At 56.5% G+C, this 19,961-nt stretch overlaps 2 protein-coding genes across 3 annotated transcripts; one reads left to right on the top strand and one right to left on the bottom strand.

The window, feature by feature from the left end:
* Positions 1-1,460: 1,460 nt before the first annotated feature.
* KDF1 (keratinocyte differentiation factor 1) lies at positions 1,461-6,251 on the top strand. The gene is made up of 4 exons (XM_058040372.1): positions 1,461-1,493; positions 3,250-4,381; positions 5,188-5,262; positions 5,850-6,251. Exons 2-4 carry the CDS (start codon positions 3,268-3,270, stop codon positions 5,930-5,932), a joined length of 1,272 nt encoding a protein of 423 aa, XP_057896355.1. The 5' UTR covers positions 1,461-1,493; positions 3,250-3,267; the 3' UTR covers positions 5,933-6,251.
* A 4,873-nt stretch (positions 6,252-11,124) lies between these two features.
* On the bottom strand, positions 11,125-19,496 carry NUDC (nuclear distribution C, dynein complex regulator). 2 transcript variants are annotated; one of them, XM_058040193.1, is made up of 9 exons: positions 19,346-19,496; positions 18,272-18,349; positions 15,856-16,080; positions 15,517-15,600; positions 15,021-15,134; positions 14,426-14,620; positions 13,803-13,886; positions 13,597-13,715; positions 11,125-11,974 (listed from the first exon to the last, which is right to left on the bottom strand). In XM_058040193.1, exons 1-9 carry the CDS (start codon positions 19,439-19,441, stop codon positions 11,923-11,925), a joined length of 1,047 nt encoding a protein of 348 aa, XP_057896176.1. In that variant the 5' UTR covers positions 19,442-19,496; the 3' UTR covers positions 11,125-11,922. The 2 variants fall into 2 exon arrangements, with proteins under 2 accessions (XP_057896176.1, XP_057896175.1); XM_058040192.1 differs by lacking the exon at positions 19,346-19,496 and having other exon boundaries at positions 18,272-18,517.
* Between the last annotated feature and the right edge of the window lie 465 nt (positions 19,497-19,961).

The raw sequence follows: 19,961 nt of genomic DNA, 5'->3' as shown, positions 1-19,961 counted from the left end.
CCGGCTTTGTGCCGGGTTTGTGCCCGGCTCGTGCCCGGTTTGCTCGGGTTCGTGCCCGGCCCCGGAGCAGCTTCGCCCGCCGCGCTCTGCTGTCCCTCGGCGCGGCCCGTCCGGGTCACGTGGCGCACCTGGCCCAGGTGAGGCGGGGCCGGACGCGCTCCCGGCTCGCAGGTAACGAGACCCGGCCCGGCCCGGCCGGCACCGACCCCGGCCCGGCCCCGAACCGGGCACGGCACCGACCCCAGCCCGGCCTGACCCCGGCCCCGGCATCAGCCCCGGGCCCGGCCCGACCCCGCCGCCGCCGCCCGGCGCTTCCCGGCCCGGCCCGGGGCAGCCGCAGGCCGCGACCGGAGGCAGGCAGGGACGGAGGCAGGGAGGGAGGCAGGGAGGGAGGCAGGGAGGGAGGGAGGCAGGCAGGGAGGGAGGCAGGGAGGGAGGCAGGCAGGGAAGGAGGGAGGGCTCGTCCGTCCCCCGCAGCGGGCTCCCCTCGGCCCCCGGGCCGCCCCGCGCAGGGAGCCCCGGTGCGGGCAGCCCCCGCCGCCGCCGGCCGGTCCCGGGGTCCCCTCCCGCTGTCCCTGGGGAGCCTGGGGGCGGCCGGAGCTCTCCCGGGGCTTTGGGGCCGGCTCTGATTGCCAGGGCTGGAAGCAGCGGGGGCGCGGTGGGAGCGGAGCGGAGCGGGGCAGACGGGGCTGGGGCTGGGGCTGTTCTGCCGCTCCCGCTGCTCCCGTTCCCAGCGTCTCCGCTCCCCGAAATCCCCGCCCGGAGCTCACGCTGGGGGCCAAGGTAGGCAGAGGGAGCTCCCTTTGGTGCCCAGGTGGGTCTCCCCTTTTCCTTCCCTTTCGTTTGGGAGGGAAAAGGGTCGAACCTTGTTTGCCTGCCCTGGTGGAGCCCTGGCTGTCAGGTGGAACGGGGTGGGTGTTTTGGGGGCCGGGGGCACAGGGAGGGTGTGGCACGAGGCAGTCCCTCGGGCAGGCTGTTGGCATCCCCGAGAGCTGCCAGAGGGATGCTGGGTCCCCAGGGATGCACGGGGACAGTGCTGCATCCACACTTACCCTGGGCTGGGATCTCCAGCCCTCTGGTGCCAGCAGAGCAGGAGCTTAACAGGTGACCTCCAGCTCCTGGCAAGGCTCCTTAGGACATTTCCCAGCTGTGGATGCTTCCACAGAGTTCAGAGAAGCTGCATCAGTGTGTAAATCCTGTCTCCTGAATTTAGGAGACATTGCCTAGCTGCCAGCAGCACCAGCAGCATGGTTATTGTCAGATGCATGTGACATTGTTCAGGAGATTCACAACTTAACTGAGCTTTTCTAAAACTTTCCAGGGAAATCCCGCCCTCTGAACAATGAAGATCTTAGACCCTGGCTAACTCTGAGTGCTGCAAACCCCCTGTGGATCCTCCCTGGCTCCTCTGGAGCAGATGCTGAGGCTCTCTGGAGGGACCTGCAGCCACTCCCCGTGCCTGTGTGAGAGCAGAGGAAGCTCCCAGCCATCGTGTGAGTAACATTTGGATGTGGATTGTGGTCTGAGCATTTGTTTATGGCTGGGGGTGTTGGTCCAGCCCATCCCTGTGCTGGGCAGCTGCTGGATCGAGGAGCTGTGTCCTGTCTGTGCTCCTCAGGAACTTTGCCATGTGGTCCAGAGGTCCCAGAGGTGTGGGCTGTGATGGGAATTGGCCAGTCCAGAGGTGTCTCTGGCACCTGTGCCTGCAGGTCTCCTCCTCAGAGCTGAAATAATGCTCCTCTCTCTGTCCCAGATGCTCTGAAATCTCAGAATATTGTCTGTTGTTACATAAAGGGGCGTTGCTGTGCCATGCAGATGTTGGGTCTCTCAGTGAGGCCTTGGAATGAAAAGAAACATCCCAGTAAGCAGTTCCCATAAAAATATGCTTTTTATTTTGCATATTGCCCAGGAATGTGCAAAAGGGAGCTCCTGGGATGAATTTTCATAAGGTAACAGAGCCAAAATATTCCTGGAAAGCAGTGGTGTGCTGTAACTGCCTGGCTTTCAGTCTGGGCCTGTTTCTTTGTGGGGAAAATGTGACTCTGGGTTTAAAAACCAGGGAGAAAGAGGCAGGGCTCTAACAAGGCCTGACAGATTTATTTATTCATGCTTGAGGTGCCCTATAGAAAGTCCACAGTAAAACAACAAGGACAGCCCTACAACACTTACACTATGGCTGGGCTCTCGCTGCTTATTAATTACCCTAATTAGTATTTGAAAGGCTCTCTTGGAGGTGCAAGCAGCGTTAGCCAAGAAGCCTGGAAACCATGGAGAATTCCAGGACCCACCACAGCCTGGGATAAAGGCACAGCAGAAGTGGAGAGTGACAGCCCTGACCCGACTTCCCTCACATCACCCCGAGCTGAGCTTTAATAATAAAATGATTAAAACCAGGGAGACTGAACGTGCCAGAGTGTGAGGGTTGGCTCTGTGCAGAGGGAACGTGACAGGCTCACTCTAAGAACAGTTCCCTGCTGCCTGCAGACCTGGAGGAGCTGTGCTGGCACAGCTGAGCACGGTCTGCTCTGGGCTTTCTGTTTCTGTAGGGTTTGTGAAGGTTTTGTTCCCACGAGGGGTGATTTGAGACCGACTTGTTGACAAGGTCTTTTCCTTAATCCAGATGAAGACGTTGGGTTTTCATAGGGAAGTCTTTGACATCACCCGACCTTAGCATGACTGGCAAAAATCATTAGTGTTGGTAATGCTGTCATTGCTAAATCCTCTAAATTGAAATAGCAGCAAATAACGTGGAGTTGGAATTGGCAGCTTGCATAATGATGGATTGCTTGTCATCTCCTCCTGGGCACGATGTGTTTTGAAATGGATAAGTGCTGTCAGGGCCCAGCCTAATCCCGAGGAATGCAAGACAAAGGGAAGTTGTTTAAAAAAAGATACTTTCCCTTTGGAGCTCCACCTCCAGCTGTGCTGCTCCTTCATTGCTTGGAGCTGACTCCTCTTCCAGCTGCGTGGAGGAAACTCTTGTGAAGGTTACAGGGATTTTGATGTCTGAGAATAGCCCTTTTAAATCACCTCTCCTCTGATGAGAGCAGCTACCCAAAGGAAGCAGCAAGGCTTGAGTGGTGGGAGAACCACAGAACGCGGGCCCCTAGTGAGAGCAGCGCGAGTCCTGTCACAAATATTCCTGTGAATCGTTGGCTTTGGGAAGCTCTGGCTGTCAGAGCCCTGTGTGCTGTGGGACAGCTCGCTGAGGTGGTGCTGGGCTGCTCTGATCCCCGCTGTGTCCCGCAGGTGCCCCAGAGCCGAGCCATGCTGGGCCGGAGGAGCCGCCTGCCCCCCGAGCTGAGCGGCGCCCGGCAGAGGGAGCAGCCCTGCCCGGAGGCCGTGCCCCTGCGGGCCCGCGCAGCCAGGGACTCCAGGGACAGCAGGGACAGCAGGGACAGCAGGGACACGGATGTCAGCCTGGAGGTGCTCGGTGGCTCCGAGAGCAAAGCCGGCCGCGGCTGCGCGCAGCAGATGCGGGACAGGAAAGGGCGCAAGGCCGAGCTCAAAGACCCCAACGGCCGCGAGGCAGAGACCATCACCTTCATCTCTGGGACAGCAGAGGCTCCCCCAAACCAGGGCTTCTGCTGCTCCTCCCTGTCTCAGGCCTGGAACACGTACAAGGCCGTTTTCTGTTGCATAGTGACGTGTGGGGGCTGCTTCCAGGACTGCAGTGTCTGCATTCCCTACCCAGGGCCCGCTGAGGCCTCCACAGATGATGGCAAGAACGGAGACTACAATGGGCGGCTGCCAAACAGCCCCACCAACACCTCTCCCGCTGAGAAGAACGGGAACCAGATCAAAAAGTCCAGCATGGGCAGCAGTTTCAGTTACCCAGACGTGAAGCTGAAGGGCATCCCTGTCTATCCAAACAGGAACACCAACCACCACGTGGAATCTGACTCCTGCTGCAAGGAGCTGCTGGAGAAGCCCTTCAGGAACAGCATAGAAAAGCCAGCGCTCCCCAGCAGCCACCGGAGCTCAGAGGAGTATTACTCCTTCCACGAGTCTGATGTGGACATCAGCGAGCTGAACGGCTCCATGTCCAGCAGGCAGATCGACGTGCTGATCTTCAAGAAGCTCACGGAGCTCTTCAGCGTCCACCAGATCGACGAGCTGGCCAAGTGCACCTCGGACACCGTCTTCCTGGAGAAGACCAACAAGATCTCGGACCTCATCAACAGCATCACTCAGGACTACAACCTGGACGAGCAGGACGCCGAGTGCCGGCTGGTGCGGGGCATCATCCGCATCAGCACCCGCAAGAGCCGCGTGCGGCCCCACATCTGCAGCCAGGGCCAGCAGGACGCGTCCGGCCGCGGCACCGCGCCCGACAGCGGCAACGAGACCATGCTGGAGTCCATGGTCATCAGCCAGGACGGTACGGGAGTATGGGGGTCCCTGGGGGCTGCGGGAGGGCAGTGCCAGCACAGCCACCGAGCTGGGGCACTGGGGCGGGGCTGGGGGCTGCTCTGCCCCGGTGGGTGCCTTCTGCTGAGCTCTGTGAGTGCAGAGCTCTGCTTCTCGCCCTCCTCCCTGTGCTGGGGCTTTCTTGAGCCTGCCCGTGAGGTATGTGCTGAGCAATAGATGGGTTTGTGCTGCTGCTGCTGCTCCTGCCTGTGCTCATCTGAGGGAGGCAGAAAAACGGTGAGTCAAAGTGAACTGGTAGGACCAGACGAGCTGCTCGTGCCCCAGGATGTCCAGTTACTCAGCTGGCTCTCTCCCATGTGCTGCCTGGCTCATGCCACCCCTAGACTCCATGACAGTGTGTCCTCAGAGCCCAGACCTCCTCCACACAGTGAATATTCCTGCAAAGAGGAGGGAAGGGCTGTTCACAGCACCAGAGCTTCTGCTTCTTCCTCCTTGTGGGAGCAGCCTCAAGTGTCTGAGCTCCAGAGCAGGCTATAACAGTTTGTTGTAGAAAAACCTTGAAAAGTGTGGGAGCAAGGAGATATCCAGAAGTCCCTGAGCAAACCGTGTGGGTGTTGTGCTTCCCAGATTAGCAGAGAGGCTGCTCCTGGGATTTAAGGACACAGCTCAGACTGTCCGGACGATGGCGGAAGCAATGGGAAGAATCAGACTGTGCCTGTGCTGTTCCCTGAGGGTGTTCCCTGACAGGATCCTTAGTGCTGACTCATCCTTTCCATCCTCCTTCCCTGTCTCAGCCCCTCTTGGTTTGCATTGCAGAGCTGGCCGTGCAGATCTCGGAGGAGACCCCGGCGGATGTGCTGGCCAGGAACATGAGGCGGCACAGCAGCGCAGGTAACACACACACCTGGCTGGGCCTGGCTGCAGGGGAGAGCCTGAGCTTCCCCTGGCCTGTCCTCACCCTCCACACAGCCCGAGCTGACCCTGCTCCTCGGGCTCCCCTCACTTCTCCTGGGCTTTGGGGGTGATGGAGCTCAGACACTCCCTGCGTTGGTGGATCTTTCTGAAAAGGGGTGAAATCCAAGCTCCCTGTCCTTGCACAGGACCTGGCCTGAGAGCTCTCAGTCTCTCTGTACCCTGACGAAGTTTGGGGCTGTATTTGGGGTGTGACTGCCAGAGGTCACAGCTGGGTGAGACTGGGAACAAAAGGAACTGTGCAAAGGGAAGCAGGCAGGGCTGCCCCGAGCTCTATCCTCCCAGAGAGCAGCCCAGGGCTACAAGACAAGTTTCCTCCTGCACAGCAGCTCTGTCCTGGGAGATGGCTGCAATGCAGGCAGGGCTGTTCCCTGCCATGGCTTTGTGTGGCTTTCTCCTCCCTCATGGTACACAAAGCCTTTTGTGGCAGCTGCTTCCCCAGTGCCAGGCTGCTGTGCTTCCCCTGGGCTAATGGCACCGTCTCTTCTCTTCTCTCTCCTCCCAAGGCTCTCCAACCAGCAGAGATTCCTCTTTCCAGGACACAGAGACTGACTCCTCGGGGGCACCTCTGCTCCAGGTGTACTGTTAAAGGACCCGAGCAGCAGGAGTCATTCCAGCCTGTGCTGCAGTCACAATCCTCCTCCTTCCATGTGGAGTGTCTAGTGCCAAGTTTAATTTTTTTTTTCTCAGTCTTCCCTGATCCTTACTGAAGCCAGATTCCTCCTGCTGTCTGAACTTCACTGCATATTTTGGTTTTTATGGACAATCAAGGAAGCAAACTGCAGAACTAATGAACTTGGAGGTGGAATGTGTGCCCAGGGAGGAGAAGATGGACAAGGAAGTAGCAGAGAACTTGTGCCTCTGTGATTCCTGTAAATCACAGTCAGCTCCAGCAGCTCAGTGGCTCAGCCCTTTCCCTGCTGTTTCCTGCATTGCCTGAGTGAACTTGGATAGGGAATAACTGTGGTGTCTCTGTGCTGGTGCTGATGTTAAAGTGCAGGCTGAATCCTGCTCTGCAGGGACCCAAATCTCTGTGTAAAGTGCCTGTGTTGGTCCCACCAACCCAAAGTCTTCCACCCATGGTGTTTTCAGTGGGCAGCTCTGCCTTTCCCCGCTGAGCCTTGGTGTCCCCTCTTGCCTGAGGAGAAGGTTCAGCTTTGTGGGGCTCATTCAATTTGTGCCTCTTGGTTCATCCCCTGATTCAGGGCCAGTGCTGGGGCCGGGGTGGCTGCTGGGCTGCCCCTGCATGAGCAGACCATGGGGATCACCCTGCTGGAGCCCAGGAGCTCACACTGCCTGCAGCTCTCCCCACTCCTCTGTCCATGTTTCCCCTGGAGAGCCTGGGGCAGGATTGTGGCACTTGATTCACTCCTGACTTTGTGTGGTTCAGAACTGGGCTCTTTGACTGTTCTGCTGAAAATCCCTTCAAACCCCTTGGTTTGCCTCAAAGGAAAGGCTCCTGAGAGTGTCAGCAGAGGGTTTGTGAGGCACTGCTGGCCCTGCCATTCCCCGTGGGCACTCAGCACCTTGTCCTTCCCTTGGCAGGCCCTGGGAGCCAGGAGATGGGCACTGCTGCCCCAGGGCTCGGTGCCAGCTGAGGCTGCAGCAGGAGGAAGCTGCATCTGTGGTGTTGCCACTTGGTTGTTTATCACAAAGTAAACACGGCGAGCCATGGGACTTGTTTGGAGCTTTGGGTGCCCTTGGACATGAACAGAAAATGCTTCATTTAATTCACCAGCCATAGGATAAACACACCCACTGGATTTTGGGGAGAGGGAAGCCCAGACAGGCCCTGGGCTTCAGTGTGGACCATGGTTTTGTGCCTTAGATGGACTGGAATGTGCTTCAGTTGGACTGAAATGTACCTTAATTGAGCTGAAATGTGCCTTAGTTGAAGTGTGCCTTTATTTTATAGCTTGTGATTGCTCTTCAGAGGTTTGGGCAGGGAGGAAGGATTTAATTCCTCTCAGGAGCTCTCAGGCTTCTTTAAAAGGCCAAAACCCTTTGAAATGGACAGTTGCAGTCCCTGTTAGAGCCTGTTTCTGTAAATCACGGGCTGTTTTCAGAGTGTGCTTCCAGGAATCAGGGGCATTACTGAGACCACACCTGGAGACACTGACAGAGATATTTCAAAGACGAAGGGAAGGGACTGAGCCTTGGATTTGGCTTCCCCTCCCTGCTTTGTGTTTAAAGCTGTTGGTTGATGAGAAATCGAGTTTATACAAGGGAAAGACTTGAAGCAAGGCCAGGCTGGGACTCCCAGGGGAGCTGTGTGAGGTCACCTCCCTCCAAATGCTGCCCGTCCTGAGGGACCTGCTTGGCTTCTGCTTCTCCTGGGTTTGTACGTTGTTATTTGGACAAGTTTCCTCAAAGCTGTGTGCTGAGGTTCACGTGGGTCGCACTGACACAGCTCTGTGGGCTGAGCTGGAAACGAGGGGTGAGCTGGGCTTGCAGAGAGCAGCAGTCCCTGGTTCAGAGCAGATCCACATTTTAGTGGCTGGTCTGAGTATGAAGAGTGAGCATGTGGGAGTTAAACTAGCCAAAAAACCCCAAACCCCCCAAAAACTCACCCAGAGGAAGACTGTCAACTCGATGGTCCCTGAAGCTGGTTCACCTGTGGTGTCTTATGGGATTCTATTGCACTCATTGCCCTTAAATGTTATGGTTTGGTCTTTTTTATAAAGTAAAAGTTGTGCTCTTTACTGTGCTGTGGCTTTTACATTCCTGTTCTCATCAGCCTGGGGATCCTGCACAGGGGGTGGCTGAATCCTGCAGTCCCAGATGGACAAGGACATTTCCATCCATTCGGTGGCTCCAGGGGGATCCTGAATGCCAGGCTGGTGTCTGGATGCAAATGAAGGAGCCTCTGGGGAAGGGTTTGTTGTCCTGCAGGGAAACCTGGACCTTCCAGGGTGTGATGCTGGACCTGAGCTCTGGAAAAGCTGAGCCTGGGGTAGAATTCCCAGGCTGTCCCTGTGGTGTCACCGGCTCGTGGCAGCAGATGTGGGGTTTGCTCTGCAGGATCAGCTCAGGGATGGAGGGTGGCCCAGCCTCTGACCCTGGGGCTTGAAGGACCAGTTCTGCACTTGCCCATTTCAGTGCAAACCCAGGATAACCTGCAGGGCTCCGTTCCCTCACCCCCTGGGGCAGGAGCCCTGGGGGTTTCCTGCTGGTGCACAGGACCAGGATGTGTTTCCTGGGAGGATTTCAGAGCCATGAACAGGTAAATGCTGCCTTCTCTCGGCTGGGAAGGCTCTCTGGGGAGGTTTTTGTGTCTGGAGCCCTCGGACCAGCTGGGTTGGGTCTGTCAGCCCAGTTTGTTCAGCAGCTTCCCAGTTTGCTGTTTCCTGGCTCACATCCACACGTGGGATGAGTCCAGGGGTTTTTGTCTGCAGGAAGTTGTTTGCTGTGGATGGAGCTGTCCTGGCTCTTGCTGGAGTGGTTTTTGCTCTGAGCATGCATTGAGTGTTGTGCTGAGTGAGCTGACTGCGTTGCCCAAGTGGAGACCTCACAAACAGGAGAGCCTTACCTGGCTCTGGAGGTGTTCTCTCACACAGGTGCTTCCTTCTGGGAATCTGACTCAGCACCTGGCTTTTCCTGAAGACAGTGTTTGGTTTTACTGGGCTTGGTTTTGCCAGGAGTCTCCAGACACTCCCGCTTTGTGGGTGCTTGCTGTGCAGTGCCCTCAGAGGGACCCCAGTCCTGCCCAGCTCCAGCTGTGCCCCTGCCCAGGGTGCCCTGGGAGCAGGTGAGGGCAGCTCGGGAGCTCTGCAGGGAACGGCTGCAGGAGTGTTGAAGAAATTCCTCTGCTCATCCCCACCCTGAGCTGCTGAATTATTGATTTCAGTGTGGCTTAGACATCAGGAAGCAGATGGATGGACCCTAATTCCTCATAGCCTGGCCCTTGCGGTAACAGAGCAGCTGAGGCTCCTCCTAAAACAACACGGTAACATCCTCACTGTTCCTGTTCCCTTCCTCGGGGTTTTGCTGTTCCCTTGCTCTTCCCAAAGCAGCCATGGAGTCTGGGATATTTCCCAAATGCTCTGAGCTGCAATATTCATTAATAAAAGCTAAGCCAGAAGCTGCTGTTAAAGATAAACCCCAAATGACTGGGGAAAACTTTACCCTATAGAAAGCTCTGTGCAGAGCCTGTTGTGCTTGCTAAGGCCTTGCTTTTACAGGTGAGGAGGAGCCCTGGTCAGATGAGGAGCTGAGGGCTCTGCCCTGGTCAGGTGAGGAGCTCCAGGCTCTGCCCTCCAGCTGGTGGCAGCACCTGAACAGCTGCTCCAGGTGACCTGGCACAGGTATGGAGCCAGAGGGACCTCGGTGAGCTGTCCCTGTCCCTGTCCAGCACTGCCCTTCCCGCTCTGCTGGGGCTCAGGCACCACTCAAGGTGTGCACGCTGTGGGTCCTGGGGCTGCCCAGCATTTCCCTGGTGCTGTGGATCCAGCATTTCCTGCCGTGGGCACAGGACAAAGCCACACTCCGAGGTCGCCGGGGACTCAGACTGAGGTGGGGCTTTGCGTTGCTCAAGCCCTGAGCAGCTCCTTGGACCCAGCAGGGTTTATCCCAGGGGCAGCTGCCTTGGGAAGCCAGAGGGTGCTCCCAGCTCCCTCTGGCTGGGGCAGTGGTGCCTGGGGCTGTTTGCAGAGGACAAGGCCGGCAGTGAAACACCTTCTGTTCCGCTGCCGAGGGGCCGAAGTCCAGGGGCAGCTCTGGGATCAGCCAGGTTCACAAACACAGCCTGGCCATTCACCTCCTGCAGGGTCAGGGCACCAGGGCTGGCCCCGTTCTCCCACTGACCCTCCTTCCTCCCCAAATCCCCCCAGCTTCCCTGGGGTTCACCCACAGAGCTGAGAACAGGGAGAAGCTCGTCACACCCAGAGCAGCTCAGCCCTCCCAGCTCCCCTGCCCCACAAACCAGGCAGGGAGCTCATTCTGGGGCTAAAACCTTCAAATCCAGCAGAGTTCAGCTTTTTTTATGAAAACAGGAGATGCTGCTCTTTTATCAAGGCCAAAGTACAGACAGGCAGGTGCGTGTAGGGGGAAGGCAGGTGGGTGTAGGTGATCTGTAACACAGGCAGGAGGATCCAGCCCAGAGGCAGCTGCCCCTATCTGGGCCTTGCTCACCCTCAAGGTCACTGCTCTGCTGGGTGGGAGCTGCTTTTTAACCCCAAGAGTCTGTAAAACTCTTCATGCAAACAGTGCTCTGCTGCTCAGAAAACAACCCCACCACACCAGGAGCTGTGCCAGGCCGGACTTTGCCCAAACAGATTTTCAGCCCTTTGTGCCCATCCCTTGGGCAGGAGGTGGAAAAGTTTGGGGGAGGCAAAGGAAAAGCCACAGCAGCAGGGATTTGGGATAGAGCCCAGGATTTCCTGACACTCTCCTTGTTAGCTGGGCATTAAGGAGACGTGGGGCAAGGGGGGGTTCCTGGTGTGGTCATGTGCTGCCCTGTGGAGAGCAGAGCCTGGAGCAGCCACCCTGGGGTTAGATGGGAATGGGGCTCAGCAGCGCTCCTGAGCAAAACACAGCTCCCAGTGCCACCTCCTGAGGGAGGGAGAGACCGTCAGTGCAGAGCTGGGAGCACCAGAGGGATTCCCAGGCAGCTGCAGAGAGCACGGGCACAGCACCCCTGGCACTCTCCCCTCTCCTTCCCAGCCTGGACCCCTGGCACTCTCCCTTCTCCCTCCCAGCTTGGACCCCTGGCATCCTTCCTTCCCCCTTCCAGCCTGGATCCCTGATCCCCTCTGCCAGAGAAACCACACACTCTGCCTGGGATATTCCACTTGTTTTCCTTTATGTTGCACTGCAGTTTCAACAAAGACAGAACATGCAGAGTGATGCCACTCGTCAGCGGGAGCTCGCACAGCCAGAGGGGAGGAAGGCTCTTGGGGAAGAGGCAGGAGACACCCCCAGCAACAACAGCATCCCCAACGCCCCCCACGTCCTCCCCACGCACAGCCACAGAGCCCCAGCCTCTCCTTGCTCCAGGACAGCAGCCCGACCCTCCATCTGTGCTGGGAGCCTGGGGTGCTCCAGCTGTCCCACTTGTGGCACAAACAGGAGCAGCAGCAAGGAGAAGCAGGGTCTGTCTCCACTGCAATAGCTGTGCTTTCCAACTGCTGTTCTCCCTTCCCAAGAAGGCAGGGAAAGATTTGTTTTACAAAATAAACTGACCCTTGTTTTCACAGGAGAGCAGGAGGGAGCAGAACTCAGGAGTTCCTGTGCCGGTGGCAAAGAGCGGATGAGCAGCTCAGAGCAGCCCAGGGAAGCGAAGCAATACCTCAAGGGTTTATCCCAAAACCTCTCAGGTCTGGCTCTCTCAGCCCCAACACCCTTTTGGCTCTAAGCCCTCCTCCCCTCCTCGCTGCCTTTGGGAGCTGTGGCAGGTGGCTCTGTCTGGAGCTGCTCTGGGGCCTCTGCTCCCAGGACACCGAGGGTGGCTGGGCAGGCCCTCCGCAGCAAGCTCGGGTGGGGGATGCTGAAGTTTAACTTGCCCAAGGTGAGGAATATCCAACCATACATTTCCTGCCCCATTCAAGGGGCTGACTGAAAGAGGGGGGGAAGGGGGACAGCTCAGTTGAATTTAGCCTTTGAAAAGTCCATTTCTGGATGCTGTTCCATGAACCTGCAAGGAAAACAAAGACAGGAGTTTGAGTGAGTCAGCAGAGCCAAGCAGCTCGGCTTGGGGAGAGGAGGGTTCCTTCTTCCTGCACTCTGGAGCTCTGCTGCAGCCCCACACCCTCCACAGCAGGGAGGGCTCTGCTGAGCTCCCTGGGACACATTCCCTGGACTTTCCCTACAAACACCTTTTCCTCGGGTCAGTGGGAGCAGCATTCCTGCCAGGCTGCCAGGTCAGCAAGCCCAGGCACACGGGACCTGTTAATTATCAAACACTCACCCTCAGTGCTGCCTTGGGGCTGCACACGTAGCAGCCACCACAGATTGTGGGGCACAGGGGAGATGGTGAAGGCAGATTAGGGCTGCCAGCTTTACTGGAATATGGGCAATATCCCCAGTGCTCTGACAGTAAAATCTCAGGGAGGACACGACCAGAGGGATCTGGTTTCACACCAGGTGAAATCTGATTTCAAATGTACTGCAGTCCCAGCAGAGGGAATAATCACAGAATGGTGTGGGTTGGAAGAGACTTTAAAGATAATCTTTTTCCAACCCCCTGCCATGGACAGGGACACCTTCCAGGGGCTATTTGGACTCGGGTTGGCACATCAGGAAGTTGTGAGGGCAGTGCCCAGGAGTGCCCAGTGCACACAGAGGCTGCTCTGCTCTGCTCCCCAAGGGACACAGCACATCACAGCCCTGTGGAGGCCTCACACACCCTGCAAGGCAGGGCAGCTTGGTCTCCTCTGTGTTCCCATCTCAGGGTTTCCCTGGAACGCCCCCACAGCGTTTCCACTTCCAGGCCATCTGTGCTGTGAGGATCCTGTCCTTGTTTGGCAGCCAGGACAGCTCTCCTGGCAAACACCAGCACCCACATGGGTGTCACTGAGCCACCTTTGCCCTGGACAAAGTCTAAACTTCCTCTCCATCCTCTGCCAGCTTCCAGAGCACCAAACAAGAGGCCCTGCCAGCGAGGTGTCCTGCATGTGATGTCCCAGAGCAGAGGGTGCTTCCCATCCCACTGACACCAGGGCAGCCTGGTCCCTGCTCTGCTCACAGAGAAGCTTCTGCCACGGGAGAAGCCAAGGGAGACAAGGAGTCAGGTCAGCCACAGCAATCCTTCACCCAGAGATAAGGTGTGGGGCTGCACTTGCTGAAAAGCTGTGTGACCCAGAATTGCCTCCACACCTTCCCAGATGGCCTTGGGAGCTCCAGGAATCATTTCTCTGCCACAGTGCACTTATGCCAAACAAGGCAATAAAGCCATAAAAGTGGCTTGGGGACAACTGTCTGGAGGGAAGAGGGAGGGGTGATTAGCTGGCTACCGAGGGAGATTAGACACCAATCAAGACCATGGTAAAGTTCAGCAGAGATGGCACCTCCAGCTCCAAACGTGCCTTCTGGACTTGAAATCAGCAGATTAGGGCAATTCCAGAGCTAGGCTATTCCCAGATTTCACCACTGGGCTTTCTACCCCCACAGGCTTTTACAGACACTATTGTTGGTGGTTGGCCAACAATACAGAGATGTGCAGAGGGGAGCATGGCTGGGACTGAAGGCCAAGCTGCTGCTCCCTTATTTGTGCCAGAGAGGAAGGTAAAGCCAAGCAAAGGAATGAGCTGCACCCACTTTTTCAAAATATCCTGCTTCTTCTGCTCATCAGAGGTGGGCAGGCCCATGGACTTCTGTCGCTGGTCATACATCATCTTCTCCACCATGCTGCGAGTTTCACTGTCCAGGTCTGACAACTGAAAGCAAGATCCACATTGGAACAACTCTGGGCTCAGCTGAGGTAACTCCTGAGCAGGCTGTCCCTTAAAACAAACAATTCTTACCTTTGAGTTCTCTGGATTGATTTTCTTGGTGTTGATTTCTGGGTCTGTGGAGACCAGTTTGTTCCACCATTCCATTTTGTTGATCTAGAGGACGAAGAACCAGTTTATCTTTCTTGGACTTGTTCTAGGGTTTTTAACTCTCAGTCACAGGAAAAAAAAATTCAGGATCAAACTTTGACAGTTTTCTAAATATCAGTAAAATCTGAACGTAGATAAAGGGTATTTTTGTTTCAAACCACTTTAGGCAGCCTCAATTTTCACAGCTGGGAGATCTGAGAGAATGTCAGATGTCCCATTTGGCACGACATAAATGGGATTACAACAAACCACCTGGAGAGGCCCAGAGGGGACACAAGGAGGTCTGCCCCTGGATTTTCATGTCACTAACAGATGTCAAAACACACTAAAGGACAACATTAAAATGACTGATTTCCTTCCAGCTTTTCCTGAACTGCTGAGAATTACACTGGGTATCCTGGAATAGCATGAAATCAGGCTGCAGATGGAGGAACCTAAATACCCCACTGCCAGTGTGCCCAGGACACCAGGGTGGGCCTGTTCCAGCTGAGGCCCAGAAGAGGCTGAGGGCCAGGCCTGGCCCTGCCCAGCCCCTCCTGCTGTACCTTCTCCAGGTGCACGGTGACTGTTTTGCCATCCTCGATGAGCCAGGAGCTCTCCTCCACCTTGACCTCGTTGAAGAGCTCCCCATCGATGACAGGAGGGTGGCCCTTGAGGCCCACCTTGAGGCGGCGTCTCTGGATATCCACCACCACGTCCTTGCCCTTCAGCCTGAAGCTCACCTTGAAGGGCACAGCCAGCTGCAGCAAAAAGGAGCAGATCTGAGCAGCTGGGCAGGGAAAGTCCTCCTCACCCTGCCATGCTGCTGCTCCAAGCCTTCCTGCCTTGGTTTCACCAGAGCCAGGCAGAGCAGGGACTCTTTTCCTTGAGGTACTGAGTGAGCAGAAAGTGAAAGGAAGAGACCATAAAAAGGGAAGCAGATTTTGATGCCTGGTTAAAACAAGACCAAAAGTTGAAAAACCAGAGATCCTGGGAATTCTACTGAGTTACCAAGCTCTTTGCCAGCTATTGAAACATTGCTGTTTCCAACAAACTTCCAGAGGCAACTGGGACACAGGGAAATGGCTTCACCTCCTACCAGCACCTGCTCTTATTCCCTGTCTCAGATTTCTCAGATCCTGGCCATAAAGCACTACTTACATCCAATTCTGAGAGAGTCTGTGTCCATCTGTAATTTGGAAGGTCAGCTCCATTGCCAGAGTTGGGCTTAAGTTTTCCTTTATCCTTCTCATCTTCCTCTTCATCATCTGTTCCCTGAGCAATCCAAGATAAAGAATAAAGCTCTTCCAGTTTCCATTGTAACAAGACCTCTTCAGTTGTTTAAGGATTGCAGGTCAGTTGTTTGTATTTTATATCCCCTTAAATTTAGCTCCATAATTAACAGCTGCTTCTGGTAAAACATGACTACAAAAAAAAAAAACCAAAAGCCCTCTGTACTGGCACATTTAGGAATTAACTGTGCATTTTTAAAGCCAAATGTTCTAATTTGTATTTTCAAATGTGTATTTTGGACAGGGCTTGGAGCAGCCTGGTGCAGTGGAAGGTGTCACAGCAAAGGGTGGAACAGGATGAGCTTTAAGGTCCCTTCCAACCCAAACCATTTTATGCATCTGAAGTATTTCCAGACGAGTTTTACCTGTTTGTTGGAATCTGAAGATTCACCTTCCTCCTCCGAGGGTTTCACTGGCACACTGTTACCCTGCCCTTGTGCCTCTTTCTTCTGTTTGGAAAGAGAAGAGCAGGAACACGCTCAGCCGAGAGCTGGCACTTTGTGTCACCTCCTGAGCTGGCACTAGATGGCCTCAGCCTTTCAGCTCCAGCTCCACTTTGAAAACAGGGCATTTTCAGCCCTTAGAAAGGTTAGGGGGAGGTTAGGACAGAGGTACTGCCGAGGGAAGAACAAGCCTGAGCCGCTCTAGCCCTCGCAGCCGCGGGGAGCACAGAGCTGCACCTGCACTACCTGCTGGGCCCTCACCTGGTTGATCTCCAGCTGCAGCCTCTCTGCCTCCTCGTCGGTGAGCTCCTTGATGCGCGGCTCGCCGGGCTGCTCCCTGTCCCTGCCCCTGTCCCTGTCCCTGTCCCTGGCCAGGCGCGCCGCACGCTCGGCCTTCTCGCGCCGCTCGGCCTCCTGCCGCGCCTTCTTCTCCCGCCGCTCCTTCTGAGCCAGCTTGTTGTGGTGGCTGAAGGCCTCTGTGATCAGCTGGGGACAGGGCACAGGGGGTTAAACACCATCCACCTCACACCTGAACCACCACACAGGGTCAAAGACCACCCATGCTACACCTAAACCAAGCCCACTCCTGAGGAGCACAGGCTGTGTGGATCTGGTGTGTCCCTGCAGGTATGAAGATCCACCTGGACACCAGCACCAGCTTGTTGTGGTGGCTGAAGGCCTCTGTGATCAGCTGGGGACAGGGCACAGGGGGTTAAACACCACCCAACTCAAACCTAAACCAAGCCCACTTGGTCTCCTGAGGAGCACAGGAAAATCTGCTGAGTCACACGGATGTTGGGAATCTTCCTTTCATCTTTGTTTAATTTTTTGGACTCATAATCTATAGAGATTTTTCAATTTAAAAAGCAGAGGAGGAAGTGAAAAGGGAGAAAAAGGGGAAAATTTGAAACATTTAAATGTAGTTCTTCCTAGTTATGCAGGGAGTATGTTTCCAGGAGATAATAGTGAAATTAAAATCCTCCGCTAATTTTGTCCTTTGTGCAATTCCAGCAGGATGAGTTGATGCCCAACCCAGCCACCCGAAGCTACTCCACACCTCCAGGACAGCTGGACACACCAGATCCAGCTTCTTTACCTACTTCTGACCTTTCTGTGGGCTTTTCTCCAGATGGAGCCTGATTTGGAGAGCCATGATTTGGAGGAGAAATGCTTGAAGCCCTTGCTTTTACACTGAGGGGTGAGTTCCTCCACACACCCTTTGTTTCAGCCCTGCTCCCAGGTCTCTGGAGGTTGTTGTGACTCTGGGAGTCAATCCCAAGGTCTGGCTGCCAAGGGAAAGCTGAGTACACAGGCAGGGAGCCAGAGCACTGCCCCAGGCTCGATAAGGCCAGGGCTGCTGTGCACAGCAGCACGTAGGTGAGCTGGGGTCTGCCCCAGAAACAACAGGGACACATCCTCAGATGGGAATAATCACAGGGGGAACTTTTATTTATTTATATATATCTATCCTAGGTGTTTCAGGGTTGGGGAGAAATCCAGAGCCTTTTCCAAGCAAACTGCAGTTTGTAAGCAAGCACTGAGTGTTTCTGCCTGGCTTTAGGAGCAAGGATTGTTTACACAGCAGCACGTAGGTGAGCTGAGGTCTGCCCCAGAAAATAAATAACAGGGACAGATCCTCAGACAGGACTCACAGGGGCAACTTTTATTTATTTATATATATATATATCCCAGGAGTTTCAGGGTTGGGGGAAAATCCAGAGCCTTTTCCAAGCAAAGTGCAGTTTGTAAGCAAGCACTGAGTGTTTCTGCTTGGCTTTAAGAGCAAGGACTGTTTATACAGCTCAGCCCCAGTGTCTCCTGGAGTACAGAATGCAAGCTGTGCATCCCCCAGGATGTCCCACCTGGGTGAGGAAACCACCTGCAGTGCCTGAGCTTGTCCCTGTCACTGCTCACACCCCGAGCCTGCTGAAACAGCCCCCAAAACATGCAGTGGCCTTCCCACCCTCTCCTGTCTCCTGCATGCCAAGGGCTCAGCAGGGCTGGGGAAGCAGCTCCTTCCCTGTTTGTGGTGTTCCTGTGGTGGCAGAGCACAATAAAGCATTGTGACAGATGCCAGCACTGCCAAGGACAGCAGCCAGGCACCTCTGAGCTCAGGTGGGATCACACAGCCCCCAGGAACAGGGGACATCTGCTCTCTATTCCATAAAAAATGACAGTGGGGTTCACCTTTCTTTCTTTCTTTCAGAGAATCACAGATGTTTTGGGCTGAAAGGACCTGAAAGCCCTCCAGCTCCAGCAAGGGCTCCCTGCAGGAGAGGGGATGCTCTGTCCAGGCTGCCCAGCCCGGCCAAGGGGCAGCTGCATGTGCAGAGCCCTGGACTTTGTGTTTTTCCTGGCTGAGCAAACAAGGTAACGGGGGGGTTATCACCTGCCGGGTCACTGCTAAGTCAGTGTGTCTGGCAGGTTTGCTTTCCAAACTAGCCTTTGGCCAGAGCCTGGCAAGGAACCTGCACTGAGGCACCAGCCAGCAGGGAATTAATTTGGTGCACCTCACCTGACAGGGGCAACTCGGGGTCTCCTTCCTTCCCTCGGGAGCTGCTGGTGCCCACGTGCACCCAGATACTGGGAGCTGTTCAGGCAGGGGAGCCCTGGCATGGCACACACACAGGTGGGATGGAAGGGACAGGAGCTAAAGGCCTGCAGGTTTATTGTTTACCTTCTCTGCTACTCCGTCCTCTCCCCCGGTGAAGAAATCTGTCTTCCTCCTCAGGAAGCTGAAGAAGGTGTTCACGAGCTGGGGAACAGGGTGGGGAGAGAGGGAGCAGTGAGGCCAGGTCACTGAGAGGCACCTCGTGTCCCTGGAGCAGCCTTGATCCTTTGTCCTCCCTATCTGTGGCTGTGCCAGCAGGGCCCTGGAGCCAGCCCCGTGAGCTCTGCCTCCAGAACACTCAGCTGGGCACATCCAGCCTGGATTCCTGCAGAGGGCTTGGGGTGCTTTGCTTGAAGGCAGCAGCTTATTCCCAGCTCCTGCTCCCACACCTCAGGCTGTTATCCCAGGCAGGAACGGATTTATGCGTGCATACATATCCCATATATATATATACACCCATAGCATGTTTTGCTTCTTTGCACACCTAAAAGCATGCAAACTCCTTGCTTCTACAGCTGCCAGGGTAAAAATGCACGGATGCATGAACCAGCACCTCCAAACCCCCTCTGGAATCCCACATTCTCCTTGAGCTTGGCTGATCTTTATTTCCCAGGAATCCTGTCCCGTGGGGGTTTCACTCCGAGGTTTTGCCACATGAGGGGCTGTTACAGGAGCATTTTTTGTGAATTATTTCTGAGTGGGATGTGGGTGCGATGCTCCCACACCCTCCAGCCCTGCTGCCGGTCAGTGCCGGGATCGCGGAGCCCGCAGCCTTGGGACCGGGGCGGGTGAGCAGATCCCGAGCACGGGGGGATCCCGCGATCACGGCCAGGCCTCGCGGGGCTGTGCTGGCAGGCTGACCGGGACAGCTCGATGCTGCCCCGTGGTGCTGTGCCCCATCACCGGCACTGCCGCGCACCCGGGGCCCTCCCGGGGCACCGGGGCCGGGCTGCGAGGCCGCGCTGGGGGCACCGCATTAACACCGCACTCATTAACGAGCGGGCCCGGCCGTTATCGCCGTTCCGGGAGCGGCGCACGTGCGGGCCCTGCTCCACGTGCCGGGGCGGGGCCCGAGGAGGCCGGGCCGCTCCCTGCTCGCTCCCGCCCCGCCCTTCCCGCGCCCGCTGCCGGCGGCGCTACCTCGCGCACGCCGCCCTGGTGCTGCTGGGCCATGGCGAGCAGCATCCCGTCGAAGCGGTCCTCCTGCTCCGCCGCCTCCTCCGCGCTCAGCCCCATCGCGCCGCCGCTCCCGCACCGGGCCGCCACCGGAACCGGAACCGGCGCCCGCGGAAGCGCGAGGCCCTCCCCGCCCGCCAATCCCAGCGCGCTCCCGCGCCGCCCTCTTCGCCGATTGGTCACGAGGGCTGTCAATCTCGCAGGGAAGGGCGGGCCGCGCGGCGCGGCGGGGTTGTCATGGCGACGGGCCGGGCGGGCCGCGGTGCCCGGGGCGCGGAGAGGGCCCGGGCCGGGCCTGGCCCGTCCTGCCGGGGAGCCGGGGCCGGAGGGGCCCCTGAGCCTCCTTTGCTGAGCCCCCCTGCTCCCTCAGCCGCTCCTGGGCCCCACCCCTTCCCAGCTCCGAGCCCTTCCCTGGACTGCTCAATGCAGTGAGGGGCCCAAACTGGGCCCAGGCCTGAGTGCGGGTCCCCCCCAACAGCCATTGCCTACTTTGTCTCATGGTCAGCTGCTGTCCACCAGCACCTCTAGGACCCTTTCCCGTGGGAAACTACGAGAATTTTGGCCTTTTTTCCTTACTTTT

Source organism: Melospiza georgiana, chromosome 24 (assembly GCF_028018845.1).
Source record: "Melospiza georgiana isolate bMelGeo1 chromosome 24, bMelGeo1.pri, whole genome shotgun sequence".
NCBI lineage: Eukaryota > Metazoa > Chordata > Aves > Passeriformes > Passerellidae > Melospiza > Melospiza georgiana.
The sequence above is the reverse complement of the archived record's forward strand: the minus strand, read 5'-3'. Positions and strand labels throughout refer to the sequence as shown.